We start from the raw sequence: 15181 nt of genomic DNA, 5'->3' as shown, positions 1-15181 counted from the left end.
TTACTGAATAAGGGGCTTCACTCTGACATTGTCACCCACGAGATGTCCTTTGGTCATGGGAACCCCTCTTTACTCTCTCTTCTCCCCTCCCCTCCTGCTCCTCTTCCTGCCCTAGTACTTTAATACCTTTTAGAGGCTTTATTCTGCATGTGGGAGTAAACACGTGATGTCTGTCTTTCTGCATCGCTTCACTTATCACACTCCTCAGCTCCATCCATTTTCCTGCAACGATGCATTGTATTCATTGCTATGGCTGAGTAAACCCTCAGTACAGAGTGAGGATGTGGTTGGCTGGATTGTGCATCGCCAGCCATGTGTTCCCCATGGAAATGCCCAATACTAGACTGAATAGACAGAAAAACAAACATGTAAACTGAAGAAAAAAAAACAATGAAACCACTAAGCCAGGGAGCATCAAAAGCAGCTGCTGTTTTAAACTAATCATTCAATTTTACCGATACAGACTTGGGAGTCAGATGCTGGGGTGAAAGTCTACCAGCTTAGAGAGGCAGAGGAAGCACCCAACTGCTTCCTCCTCTATCAGCATCTCAAAAAAGGAGTTTTCTATACTGTCAATTAAAACTCCTCCAAATGAATGTCCCTCCCTGCTACTTCCTGTGCGTCTCTCTCTTCCTTCATCCTCTGAACTCCCTCTTACTATCTATGGATTTTTTACCCTTATCAACGGGTTGCTTGCTCCACCTCTTGAACTATGGTTGATTTTACTTATTTCTGTTTACAAGATTCAAGCAGAAAACTCTTGGATTAAAGGTGTGTGCTAGGGCTGAGTCATGTCACAACGAGAAACAGGTTTTTCCAGTAAGTAATGCAATTTCGGGGTTCACAATGTGATCAAATAACCTCCATGAGGAACTGAAAACAGACAAATAAACAAACAAAAAAATGTGGATTGCTATCACGAAGACTGACACAGTTTTTGTCCCCAGAAAGCAGAAAGTGTCAAAAAGCAGTTGAGAAGTTATTGAAAGAAACAATGCCTGCAAAGAGCCCAATGTCGGTGAAAGATGTGAATCCACAGACACTCACAGAGTCCTCTGGTCAACTCTCGGGAAATGTTCTCCAGAGAAGACTGCCTGCCAGATCAGGACATTTGAAAAACTCAAGGTATGTGTATTAACTGATTTGTCCTGGTGGGAAGAAACTAGGAAGCAGCCCAGAAGGAAAGTCAGAAGCTCAGAGTCCTAGGACAGAGCAAAGCACTCCTAAGCAACAGCACAAAGAAGACTTCACAGGATTAGAAACAAAAGTCCCGAGAAAATGAAAAGAGAAAATCAAGACCCCAGAGCATAGACGCAACACCTGTAGGGAGATAGAGCATGGGGAACCCCTGCATTAAAGGAAGTAAGGAGCTATAGTGTGCCCCATGGAGAACGCTCACCTCACAAATGCAAAGCCCTGAGTGTCGTCCCAACCACTGTGGGGAGTGGAGACCATAAGACATGCTCACACTCAGTGAATCAAACCAGTCCTAGAGAGACAAATCTCAGACATTTCCTCTCGGTTGTGCTCCCTAGAGTTTATAGATTACACATCCATAAAATCTTGAGTGTGTATAAGACATGAAAGAAGAGGTGAAATTATTTAAGGGGCCATAGGGGACATCAAAGAAAGGTCAGACAGGAGAATATACTCAGTGTGCAGCATTCACCTAGGTTTCATGTCCTCTAGGGTCTGGAGAGCTGGCTCGGTGCTTAAGAGCACTTGTTCTTACAGAGGACACAGGGTAGATATATGGGGGCTCTCAACCACCAACTTCAATCCTGAGGAATCCAACACACTTTTCTGACCTCCATGGGCACCAGGCACACCTGTGGGGCACATACATACATGCAGGCAAAAAAACATATACACATAAAGTAGTAAAATAAATAGACTAAAATTTCTAAATGCCCCTTATATAACACAGGGCCACGAATGATGAATATACACAAAGAAGTTTATTAGTTTAAAACGACTAGAAGAGGATCATATGTAATCACAACAACCAATGAGAAAATTTACCAACTTCACAAGTTATTGTAGTCTGTTCAAAATTTGTCAAACAACCCATAAACAAAACATCGGGTCCGACCTTCACCCAGAGCAGCTCAGGCGGCTGTGCTGTGCTCTGTAAAGCAGAGCTGGCTCTCGCTGGTTGGCTCCTGCTCTAATGGCTCCGTATCTTTTACAGGAAAGGATTTCATCTGGGAAAGAGAGCAAGTGCTCCGAAAATGAGCATCAGCATTGACCAGGAGACGGACTATGCCGAACTGGTTCTGTATGTAGGAGAAATCACACAGGGAGAGGAGATTAGGAAGAAAATGAAAAATAAAGAGCTGAAAGCAAGAGAGGCCCACAGTATCTCACAGGCTGTGTGCACTCTGCTGAATTCTGGAGGGGGCGTGGTCAAGGCTCGCGTTAAGAATTCAGATTACAGCTTCAAAAGAGATGGAGTAGGACTGGATTTGGAAGATTCTTTTCTTAAAATTGTTCTATTTCCTTATAAATACCGAGACTACATGCAGAACAAAGGGGAATTTTTAATTTTTGTGAAACCGTGGGTCCCGGATATCTCTGGTCAGCGAGTCCTCACCTTGAAAACCAATTTCTATGTGAGAAATTTGTCAACTTCAGTTGAACTGAAAGGTCCTGACGCCGTGCACTTCCTCAAAGCCAAGAAGGACTCTGAAGGGAGATCACGTTCAAAAGAGAGCTTGCCTGCATCATGTGACTCTGATAAATGCCTTGCCACTTTTTTTAACAGAGAAAAGGTGACCCTGGAGGAGACATTCTGTTTCACTAAATCCAAACATGCAGAAGTTAAAATGTCCCCTAAAGAAAAAATTCTGGAGATTCTCCCTAAAACTGTTTCTGCATTTGCAAACACCGATGGGGGATATTTGTTCATTGGTTTAGATTTGGAAAAAGAACAAATAATTGGTTTTGAAGCAGAGAAAGCAGATCTTGAGGATCTAGAGAGTGAAATAGAGGCATGCATACGAGAGCTGCCTGTGGGTCACTTCTGTGAGGAGAAGCAGGAGAAGATAAGGTACACATGCAAATTCATCCCAGTCCACAGACCAGGAGCCATGTGCAAATATGTGTGTGCACTCAGAGTGGAGAGATTCTGCTGTGCTGTGTTTGCTGAAGAGCCCGAATCCTGGCACGTGGAAGACAACGATGTGAAGAGGTTTACCTCAGAGGAATGGGTCAAGCTCCAGATGGAAGACAAACCAGGTTGGGGAAGGGGGATTAGCAATCACTTTCTAATTGGCTTGGGGGTTGGAAGATTGCTTTCTGGGACCTGGACAACACCAAACTCCTCATTTACTGATCTCTACTAGATACTATCCAGAGCTCACAACCTCCTGTTTCTTCTGTCCACTTAGATGCCCTATGGAAAGTATGTTAGCTGCTTTCAGTAAGGCTATGAGCTATTTCTTTCACAATGACCAAGTGTGATACAGCCTGCTGCTCCAGTGGCCAGGACTGAAGCAGGAAGAGGAAAGGGGGCCAGGCCCCATAATTCCCTTCAAGGGTCTTGCCACCTCCAACAGTAGGTTAAGCTGAGATCCCTGCCAAGACTCAGGCCATGGGCAAGACACAGCCCAACTTCTTGCAACAGAATCCTGAAAGTTTCTCCAGTCCTAGCCTCACTGTCACACCCGTTTCCATCAGAAAGCTGATCAGCAGAGCCTCTCATGGACGCTATCCTATCTGCTTTCTGAATTTCTGCGCATCCACCCAGAGTTGCCTATCGAGTTCTCCTTGCCTTTCTCAGCCTATAGGCAGCTTGTCTGTCTAAATCCCTCCTGCTGCGAAGGCTTCTGGAGCCCACCCCAGGCTCCCACTGCACTGATCCCATTTCTCAGGGTCAACTTTCTGTGTCCCTCATCCGTCACTGACAGTGACAAATGCATTAGAAAACCAAGCAATGCGATGAGAATGTCCCTTTGTTTGGACATTGTGATGCGCTCGCCCACCATAGATTGTCTCCATTACCCCGGGTCCTATGGTAACCTGTGTTCGGTTCAGAAACCCCACTATCTAATCTGCTCCTTTGCTGTTTTTGTTTTTTGCCTCTTTATTGCCATTTGTGCCTTTATCTTAAAGATTCCTCTTTCTCACATTTGTATACAAAATAGAACCCTGAATTTTTCTCAGAAGGAAAAAATGCTGGCATTTTAACTCCCTTAGACTAGGGATGCCCAGCTGACATGAGCACCGGAAACTTCTGCAGTCTCACAGTGCGAGCTTCCCCATCTCTGCACAAACCCACTCCTCTCCCAGCCTTCATTCCTTCTGGATTTATCAGCTTTAAAAAGAAACCAAACCTGGGGACATTTCTGAGGTGACAGAGTGCTGGCCTAGCATCCAGAAGCCCTGGCTTCAATCGCTCTGGTCTGTAAACTCATAAACTGGGCGTGGTGGTGCACTTGCAGCCCAAGGTCCACGTAGTGGGTTTGCACCAGCATGGTCTATGGGATGTTGTCTAAATTACACTTAGAACAAAGTAAAACAGACCCACTTAGTTGTTAACACATTCAGGAACTATTAGTGCGCTTTTTGCAGTTATGTTTTCTGTAAGTGTACTGCTGAGAACTTCACTATCATCAAAGCTTAATTTTGCAAGTTGCATTTGACCTCAAAATCTAACCTCAATATCTAACCCCGTTTTCTCTTAGGAAAGCACAGTTCAACTTGGATTGTTAAAACACATTGCACTAGTTAGTGAACAGTATGACTGGCAAGAAATTTAAAATTACCTTTTCTGTCTTCTCAGGTTTCTTCAAGCAAAAATACAAACAGACCCTTCAATCAAGCAGCCCACCACCGTGTCTCTTTGCTATTGACATTCCAGAAGCCCAGCAACAGAGTGCCCGCCTTCCAGGTAGTGACACTGGGTTCCTAGGTTGGTTGCTGTGACCGTGTTCAGGCCTCCTTGCCTCAATAGGTCTCTGTGCTGAAATCTGTCTCCAGGCTTCCTGAACTGGGATTGATATTTGCTGTCAGGTCCCTTTCAGGTCACTAGAATAACTTTGTCTCAAACATTAACCACCCCATACCACCCTGAAAGCACCAGAACACACACACACACACACACACACACACACACACACACACACACACACACTATAGATAGCATCTGGCTACATGTAACATTCTGACATAGGAGGACAGACAAAATGGACTTCCTCTCCAATGTCAACCTGACAGGTAGAAGGTGACAGTGTCTCTTCAAACTCCTGTACTGGAAATAGGTTTTCAAGAACTTGGATTTATCCTAAGTCCGTGATTGCCAGTCTGTGCTCACAGGGAAGTCTAGCCTACCTTGTGTTCTCCTTTGATGCATCCTCTCCCCATCCCTGGAGCTCTGGGAATGTGCTCTGCTCTCTCCTTTGCTCTGTGGAGCCATCCTGTGTCTCCTCGCTTTCCTCCTGTCTCATCACCTCTTTGGTGATGCCTGACTTTTCGGTCTTCAGCACTAGGTCTGTCCTTTGCTCCCCTGACTCTTCTCATTCATTGAGCACCAGAGCAGGCTCCTGATGCACCATGTTATGGAAAAGTCAGGAATGTGAGTGTTCAACTGCTTCCAAAGCTCTCTCTTTGCAGAGTCTGAGTTTCTAAGTCCCCCTTGCACTGCCTCCCTTCTGTTCTTAAATAATCGTTTGGTGTCTTGTGTGTTCACCTTCTGGGTTGTGATGCAAAGTGTGGGACTTACCAGCTGCTTGGTGATAGCTCATACAGGACATTCATGACATATTTGATTTATAATTTGGTATGTTTATTTATTCTTCTAGTGCTGGCTAGAAAGGTGCCATGCTCTCCAGAAGACCTCCGCATGGAGCTGTGCTCAGAACATGAACGATATAAGCAGTTCCTTCAGACAGAGCTGGGCTCACTTCGTCAAGGAACGCTGATCATCTCTGAGAGCTTGGCTTTAAGTCTGGACTTACAGAAGAAGCAGGAAGTCATCTTGGATGTGCTTCATATTTCCCAGGACAGTCTCCTGACCCTGCACAGCTTTGTCCGGGGAGAGGAGGAGCTGGAAGGCGACAGCTCCGTTCCGAGGGACCTGGGCACTAAGTTAAAGAACGACTGTAAACAAATTGCACTGACTTTAAAGCAGAAGCTGGTAAATCTTGGCGGTTTCACTGGGAAAATAGGTGTTGCGATAAAGATAACGTACTTGGGTCATAAGGCAGTGTCTCTATATGATTCAAGCTCGATAATAAGATACCCCAGTGATTATTATCTGACAACCAAGACAGTAAGGGACTTAGAGAAGGCTCTTGCTGAAGTCTTAGGGACAGTGTACCAAGGTTAAACTGTAGTGATCAGTTTGCCTCTGAAATTTTAAACATAGAATTAGATACTTTACTTTTCGAGGATTGTCCTAACTCATGTTTGAGACTGCCTGTCATAGGAAATGGACTTTGGTGCCATGATAGTTCACGTTTTGTAGGTGATAATATTCTTTCATTCTGTTAAAAAATGGAAAATACGTCTTTAGATAACTTAACAAAAATAATAATAAAATTCTGGGAAAGGGATTGGCCGTTGAAGAAGACAATGGCAAAACAGTGCTTTAAGAATGTGTCCCTAAGCCGGGGATGTGACTCATGCTTTTCATTCCAATTCTTCGAATAAGGCTGGTCATCTTAGTCTACAGGAGAGTTCCAGGACTGCTAGGGGTGTAAAGAAAGACCATGCCTCAAAAGAAATACACAGGAAAATAATTAAAAGGCCAAAAATTGTCCCAATCTGCATAGCCATCCTTCTCGCTGAGGAAATGCATGGGGACTCTAATGATGGAAGACACTCTCCCTAGAGAAGTTAGTGAAGGCAGTGATGAAGAAGGCAGTGTAAGGCAACATTTGGTCACAGTGTTGCTGCTCAGCTGTGTGTGCGATTGCTGTTAAATCTGTGATTTGTATGTGACAACCCAGGAAGGACTTTCCACATGTCCCAAATCACAGAGGCAAGGCGCAGGGTTTGCAGAAAGTAAGTGGACACTGCTCACAGCAGCAAATAGTAACTACGGGAGGTTTCTGGAAAGCTCAAAGATATGTAGAAAAGAAATACAATTGTACATTGCGTCTTAAGAAAACAGTGTATCTGTTTATGTAAGGCTTCAGAAGGCCAACAAGTGTGAGGAATTAGGACATGCTAGTATTCTCTATGGGACTATAGCATGTGCCTCAGTTTCTCTCTAAAACATTGGTCCCTTTTGAAGTCTTGATGATACGGTTTTAAGAAACTGATATTGTTCTTTTACGGTTCGAAGTATATATGTTTTATATTCGAATTGTAGTATTGTCTGTGCTGTACACTAACACCTATGAAGGTGTTTACAGCATTGACTTTATATGCGAGTACTGTGCATTTGAAATGTTGGTGTATCCTTCATAAAGGAAGTAATGTCCTCGTTGTACATCTTCATTTGTGAAGGATGCAATTTCTCAACATTTGGCCCCTCAGGGTGATTATATATGCACTCGTACCTGTTGTGACTTTTGATGGTGCTCATCAAAAGGCAGGTTGACCATGACGAGACTTTGTATGACAGGGCTATGGGCTGGGCGCTCAGAGATGCCAGTCATTCTAAGTCATGTTTTCTGTTTTCATGTATTTCTTAATCAATGCAATTTATTTTTAAAATCTAACTTATTTGTAATCCAATATTTTCTTATATCTGTGTCTTTCTAAATACAATTCTGTATGCATCTTTCTTTGATGAATCTTCATTGTTATATCTGGGAAGTTATACTTATCAAAATTGGGATGCCATCAACATGTTCTGCCATTTTTTTATGTTTCTAAAATAAATAATCATTTGAAAACATCACCAATGCCTTTTTAATAATTCTTATTATTTTTCCAGAATAATATTTCTAACCTGATGTTTTAGGTGTTTTGATTACTTGGGGTTGTGGTTTTCAGAATTGTGGCTCAGAGCTTTGAAGACCAAGAAAGTAAGAGGACATGCTAGCATCACAGCCTGAACACTGCCCTTGAGACAGCCTGTTCAAGTAACTGGTCTAGAGGGCGCCTTACCACTCTGTCATCACCCACAAACTGCCATGGGTCTGAGGTCTATTAGAGACCCTTGGAAAAGGAGGCAAGATCAAGGGTGAATTCATGAGAGTATGTCAAGAGACAACACGGTTGACCCTGGAAATTGATGTAGTGTCAAGGGTGTGGGAACATATGGGAGGTTCATTAGGAGAGAATTTATTGAAAGCAGCTATCTAATGACAGCCTCTCTGAGAGACTGAATGGGAGCTGGTTAATCTAGGAAACCAGGAAGCAGGAAAGCGCATAGAGGAGGCTGTCATGGTGTGGGGAGGAGAGGTGGACTGGGAAAGGGCAGTGGAGTAGCAGTGCTGACATGCTTGACTGAAGGGTCAGGATGTCAGACAAATTAGAAAACCATCAACAAATGAATGAAGTGTGGGGGACGGTGGGATGTCCTAGTGGGCGAAGGTTTCTGCTCTGTCGCCTGAGGACCTGAGCTCCAATCCCAGGGATCAGTGCTGGAAAGAGAAGACTGACTCCTGTAAGCTGTAGTCTGATCCCCACATGGGCTGTGGTGCATGGTCACCAACCCCACATCTACACACAAATAGATACATTTATGCACTCCTAATTTTTTTAAAAGGTCCATTTTAGGGTCTGGAGTGATGTCTCAGCAGTTAAAAGTACTGCTGCTCTTGCAGAGAACCTGAGTTCTATTGCCAGCACCCACATGGTAGCTCAGAACCATCTCTATCTCCAGTTCTGGGGGATCCATTATACTCTTCTGTCTTGAAAGAGAATAAGGCAGGGGTGTGGTCATATACATGCAGAAACACTCATATACCTAGTGTCAAAATAAGTAAACCTATTTTGGTCTTCTTAAGATATTTCTCTAAATTGATTTTGATCTTGAACTTATCTGAAGCCCTGAAATTCTATTTCTTAAAAAGAAAAATAATCCATTTTAAGTTGAATATAAGGAAGACCTACAACTTACTGGTACATAATGTATTAAATCTACTTAAATCTGACTGTTTTCCTAAAAGAAATCAGGGGATGTTTATGGTTGTTAGAGTCCTAGGTCTGATGCAAATTGTAAAATTAACTTCTGAGGTATCTGCAATGCCATCTACTTGGAATGAAAAATAACAATGCTGAAAACAGCCTGGTATTGGCATAGAAACAGACAGGAGGACCAATGGAACCAAATAAAAGACACAGATATCAATCCACACACATACAAACATTGGTCTTTGACAAGGAAGGAAACAATATAAAATGGAAAAAGAAGCATAGTCAACAAATGGTGCTGGCATAACTGGATATCAACATGTAGAAGAATTAAAATGGATCCATATCTATCACCATGCACAAAACTCAAGTCCAGATGGATCAAAGACCTCGACATAAAACCAACCACACTAAACCTCATAGAAGAGAAAGTGAGAAGTACACTTGAACACACTGGCACAGGAGACCCCCTCCTAAATATAACCCCAGTAGCACAGACACTGAGAGAAACAATTAATAAATGGGACCTCCTGAAATTTAAAAGCTCTATAAAGCAAAAGACACGGTCAACAAGACAAAACAACAGCCTACAGAATGGGAAAATATCTTCACGAACCGACAGAGGTCTGATCTCCAAAATATACAAAGAACTCAAGAAATTGGTCATCAAAAGAACAAATTATCCAATAAAAAAAAGGGAGTGTACAAACCTAAACAGAGAACTCTCAACATATTAATCTAAAAGGGCTGAAAGACACTTAAGGAAATGCTCAACATCCTTAGCCATCAGAGAAATGCAAATCAAAACAACTCTGAGATTCCATCTTACACCTGTCAGAAATAGCCAAGATTAAAAACACTAATGACAGCTTATGTTGGAGAGGATGTGGGGCAAAGGGAACCCTCCTGCATTGCTGGTTGGAGTGCAAACTGATACAGCTGCTTTGGAAATAAGTATGGCAATTTCTCAGAATATTAGGAAACAACCTACCTGAAGACCAAGCAATACCACTTTTGGGTCTATACCCAAAGGATATTCAATCAAACCACAAAGACATGTGCTCAATTATGTTCATAGCAAGCATTATTTGTCATAGCCAGAACTGGAAACAACCTTAAATGCCCCTCAATCAAAGAATGGAAAAGGTAAATGTGGTATATTTACATAATGGATATTATACAGCAAAAAAAATAAAATAAAAATTTAAAGTTGTGGGCAAATGGATGGATCTAGAAAACATCATATTGAGTGAGGTAACCCAGACCCAGAAGGACAAATATCATATGTACTCACTCATAAGTGGCTTTTAGACATAAAGCAAAGAAAAAACAACATATAATTCACAATCCCAGAAAACCTAGACAACAAGAGGACCCTAAGAGAGACATACATGGGTCTAATCTACATGAAAAGTAGAAAATGACAAGATCTCTTGAGTAAATTGGGAGTGTGGGGATTATGGGAGAGGGTAGAAGGGGAGGAGAAAAGAAGGGAGGTGAGCGAAGAAAAATATATATGGCTCAATAAAAATTAATAAAGAAAAGCAGCAATGAAAACGAAGAAACCGAAGTGAGCACACAGATAGAATATTCATGTATTGATCGTGCGTTTGTTGGAAGAGCACTTCCAATCAGGAGACAGGAGGCTGGTGAAGCAAGCTGAGCTGGGGAGACAATGGAAGCAGACCCTGGCATCTTCAGTCTCTGGTTGGCTGGTGCTGCCCTGGCCTCACCCGAGGCTTTCCTATTGCAAAACCTGACACACCAGCACCCACCTCTCTTTCCCCCTCAGACTACAGGCTGTGTACTGTCTAATCAGTGTGGCTAAAGGGAAGGCAGCTAAAGGGGAGAAAAAAATGAAAGAGCAAACAGCACAGGTAAGTATTCCTGGAAGAAATGGTCAGAAAGCAAAAAGGAGCTCAAGAGGGAAGAGAGGATGGAAGGGCTTTTCCTACACATGGAGAAGGTACAAGTAGAGAGGTCATGACCAGATCATCAAGTTTGTGAAATTACAAGATGGTGACTTCTTCCTCATCCTCCTGACCTGAGGCAAAAGCCTGGCAGCTTCAAAAAAGGCCTGATGGACTTTTCCTCCTGCCAGTAGGACCCCACCACCACCTATGGACCAATCCAACAAGACTAAAGCCAGACCAGAATGTGTTTTTCCCAGACTTATGGATCTATCAGCTGCACTGTCTTTGTTCAATCTGGACAGTCATAAAATGGGGATGGAAGACCTTATGAGCCCCCAGACATCAAGGAGAGACAGAACCTCAGCTTCCCGAGGCCCCCTCTGCTCTGCTCGGGGTCTTTCCTGTCTGTCTGTCTTGCTCTGTATTGTGATTCCTCTCCCCTAATAAAAGCCTTCGACAGGCTGACTCTGTTGCTGCGGTCTGCTGTGTCTGAGATCTCACTCCACCACCCTCCCTGCTGTGCTCCATAGTTTTCCTGCCTTTAGTTCTTTAACTGGCAGAGAAACAGAATCCCAGAAGGCCCCTCACCTGCAATACAAGTAGAGGTGCTCAGGGTGAACTGGCCAGGGGGAGAGGGGCTTGTGCCCCAGGTAGGAGACAGAAGCAGTTGAGACTTCAAGACTCTTGGTGCTGTATTGAATGTGTTTTCCTATGTGAGGTGACGTGAAATTTAGGATCTGGGGTAGATGGCTATGGTTTGCATCTTGAGCATCACTCAGACTTCCACTTCATAAAGGCCTGTGATGTGGGATTCCCCTTTGTATGCTGTGAATACCATTGGTTAATAAAGAAACTGTCTTGGGCCTGTACAGAGTAGGCGGGGAAAACTAAACTGAATGCTGGGAGAAGGAAGGCAGGGTCAAGGAGAAGCCATGTAGCCACTGCCAGAGACAAATGCATGATGGAACTTTACCCAGTAAGCCACAGCCACGTGGTGATACACAGATTAATAGAGATGGGTTAGTTTAGGATATGAGGTAGCCAGAAATATGCTTAAGCTATTGGCCAAAGAGTATTGCAAATAATATGTTTTCTGTGTGATTATTTTAGGAGTCTTGGTGGCCAGGAAATGAACAAATAGCCTCTTACAACAGGCCTGCTCCTCACAATGATGCTAATTGGGAGTGGTGGAGTCTTTAGGGGATGTCCCTGTGGAGACTCTCAGGAATCCCATAATAGTGTAAACAGAGCACAATAGGAGCTTGTGTGTGGGCTCACGAGATCTTGAAGGGACTTAGCAGGCTCTGACCACCTTCATCTCCTCACCCTGTGATCTTCCACAGACTCCTGCCCCATGTGCACCAGGGTCTGCTGGTCACAGACAGGGATCGCCAAAGCTGCAGGCCTACACAACTCTCTTCCTCTGTGTTCACAGTCTCAGAGACTTGCCCCTGTGTCAGAGCGCTGAGGATCACACACACACACACACAGGTTACTGCAAGGAGCTCACATCCTTGCTGTGTGACATCTCTGAGTGGGGAGAAGACAAGAGGTCATGAACTCTTGTTGGCATCCGTTGGTGAATACTGACTGAGTAAAATCAGGACTAATGATCTTGCCCCAAATCCCAAAGAGAAACCTTTCAAAATAATATCTGAAAGGACCCTATTTAGGTGGAAGAAACTGACTAGTGGGAAAAGAAGACCATACCAGGGGTTCCTGCGAGCAAGAGAAAAGGAAACTATGAAATAACCATGAGGGCTGAGCAATGTGCTGGGATGTGTGTGATCTTCACCACATCCTTCCTGCATCCCCTCCTGTACTCAGTAACCCTTCCTGCAGGCTGCCGGGAATGGACCAAGAGCCCACCATGTGGTTTAGTCTGACAAAACATGGTTTAGTCTGACAAAATGTTCATATGAGTTCTTGCTATATCCTCTAAGAGACCTTTCTCCTCCACACCCAAGGTATTTAAAACCCAAACTCAAAACTTTTTAAATAGCACACATTTTAATCGCTTAGACATGTCCTTTCACTGGGAGCCTGGACCAGCCTGGATCACTGGGTCCTCTTCTGGACCAGCCTACGGAGGAGTTGATTACAGGTCTGCGCCATAAAATCTAACCCAATATGAGTTTTGGTAAAAGGAACTGTGCCGGGTGTGGCGGGCAGGGTGACAGAGCCAGATCCATCTCTGAGTTTGATGCCTACCTGGTCGACATTGCAAGTTCTGAAACAGCAACGGCTACACAGCGGCTATCTCAAACTATAAAAGAAATGAACCTGGTGTTGGGCCAGGCTGGCATGGGAAGCTCACCAAAAGTTCCAGATCAGTTTGGACTTCATCTGCTAGAGACTGCATAAAATAAGACTTAAATAAGACTTAAAGGGGAGGAATTAAGGGGGGGAAGGGCGCGGCACGTAACAAGCCAGAGCAACAGTTACAGCAAAAGAGCCGAAATTCCAAGCGCCCATCCAAGGCTCAGTCCACCCTTGAGCAGATCAGAAAGTCTCTTCCCTAGGTCCACACGCAGGGAGGCACCGACCCCTCCGCTCAGTCAGGAATGTCAGTCATCTCGGGGAGAGACGCGATGCATAAGGGACTAGATATAAGAGGAGGAGTGGGTGGGTGAGGGAGGGAACCTCTTTTTGATAGTTGTAGTCAAGTCTGTGTCCGGAAATTGTGAAAATCCTGGGAAAAGCATCAGTCTGTAGGTCCATCAGCCACTCCTGCAGCACCGTGACCGAAAGCGCGATGGGCGGGGCATGCAAATGAAGCCATGACCCGGTTTCCTGGGAACTCTGGGAACGAAAAGTGCAAGGAAAAAATCTCGCCCTTCCTTGAATTTTCACGAGCTTTTTACAGAGTAAAAGTTGTGTTCATGATAGAACAAGAGAGTTCGTGCCTGGTGAGTGTTTGTCGGTGCGACCGTGTTTGTAACCGTGAAGTAAAGGTGAGTGTGCCTGTTAGTGGAGCAAGCGTCTGGGTCGTAGTCGGTATCGCTTCTCGGCCTTTTGGCTAAGATCAAGTGTAGTATCTGTTCTTATCAGTTTAATATCTGATACGTCCTCTATCCGAGGACAATATATTAAATGGATTTTTGGAATTAGGAGTTGGAATAGGAGCTTGCTCCGTCCACTTCACGCATCGACCTGGTATTGCAGTACCTCCAGGAACGGTGCACCCCCTCGGGGGAATGTTTGTGGTCTAACAACAGATTGACTTTTTGCTTCCTAGAGCTTCAGGATTCTTAACGAAGCTTTCTATTGTAGTTTCTTTGATCTATGGATCTATCCGTTCGTGTTCACTGTGCCGCTGTTCCCAGAAGCTTAAGTGTGAATGTCTTCTCTTTTTTCCACCTCTTTGCAGGAGGGTAAGGAATTAGATCTTTCTTGCATCTGCAGCTTTTCAGTTGTCTTTAATTAGTTTTGTCAAACAGCATAAATTTGGGTAGCATATGTAGCCACTGTCTAGTAACTTTTGCTTACCTGTACCAATTATAATTGTCACCTGTGCCATCTCCTCACAGTGACCCGTGAGGAGAAGAATCTATCTATGTTGCTCTGTGGCCAAGTCCCCTACAGTGCTGGAGCTCTCACCTTGCCCTAGTTTTAAGACCTTCATGAAGTGAAGTGCTAACCCACAGGCCTGAGCTCAGGCTGCAGGAAATCTGCCTTGCCAGTCAGTCCCTCCCTGCTCAAAGGCACCAAGGAGCTGCTTGCTGTGCCTAGGCTGTGACCTGGAAGATGCTTTGTCTGCCGTGGGAGACTGCAGAGTGAGAAGGGGCTGTGGAACATCAGCCCCAGCAGGCACCAAGAGGAGTGTGCCTGTGATTACAACTCAGCAAAAGCATATCTGCCAGTGTGCTAGCACTGGAAATGAAAGAGCAAAATTGAGTAACAATCGGGGGCGTTGTGAAAATGAGGATGAGGGTTTTGTGTTTGTTTTTTGATTTGTGTGTGTGTTCCGCTATAATAGTACACTTTATAGAAAATATACTATTACACATTTCCTAAATCATCTGAACAAAATTTAGAATAAGCTAGGCTTGGTGGTGTAGGCCTCTTATCCTAACTACTCCCCGGGCTGAGGCAGGAGGATGACGGGTTGAACATCAGCCTGGGTAACTTAGTGAGACCCAGTCTCAAAATATAAAATAAAACCCAGTCTGGGGTTATAGCTTCATGACAGTCCATAGCACATAAGAGGCTGGTATTAAAGGTGTATGCCACTATGC

At 44.1% G+C, this 15181-nt stretch overlaps 1 protein-coding gene and 1 non-coding gene across 6 annotated transcripts in view; both read left to right on the top strand.

Moving 5' to 3' along the window:
* LOC142860286 (schlafen family member 2-like) overlaps window positions 1–7801 on the top strand; it is a 57005-nt gene extending 49204 nt beyond the window's left edge. For 2 of the 5 annotated variants that reach the window (XM_075991344.1, XM_075991343.1), the window contains 4 exons: window positions 948–1125; window positions 2192–3237; window positions 4784–4891; window positions 5802–7801. In XM_075991344.1, coding sequence (XP_075847459.1) covers window positions 948–1125; window positions 2192–3237; window positions 4784–4891; window positions 5802–6328 — 1859 coding nt within the window. In that variant the 3' untranslated portion in view covers window positions 6329–7801. The remainder of the gene's footprint in view (window positions 1–947; window positions 1126–2191; window positions 3238–4783; window positions 4892–5801) is intronic. The other 3 variants (XM_075991345.1, XM_075991347.1, XM_075991348.1) reach the window with 2 other exon arrangements.
* A 6141-nt stretch (window positions 7802–13942) lies between these two features.
* On the top strand, window positions 13943–14133 carry LOC142832097 (U2 spliceosomal RNA). Its single transcript, XR_012907182.1, has one exon. It is a non-coding gene; the product is annotated as a U2 spliceosomal RNA (small nuclear RNA).
* Window positions 14134–15181: the final 1048 nt, after the last annotated feature.

Source organism: Microtus pennsylvanicus, chromosome 11 (genome assembly GCF_037038515.1).
Source record: "Microtus pennsylvanicus isolate mMicPen1 chromosome 11, mMicPen1.hap1, whole genome shotgun sequence".
In the NCBI taxonomy this organism is placed as follows: Eukaryota; Metazoa; Chordata; class Mammalia; order Rodentia; family Cricetidae; genus Microtus; species Microtus pennsylvanicus.
Note: the sequence above shows the minus strand (reverse complement) of the source record. Positions and strands in the feature narration are given on the sequence as shown.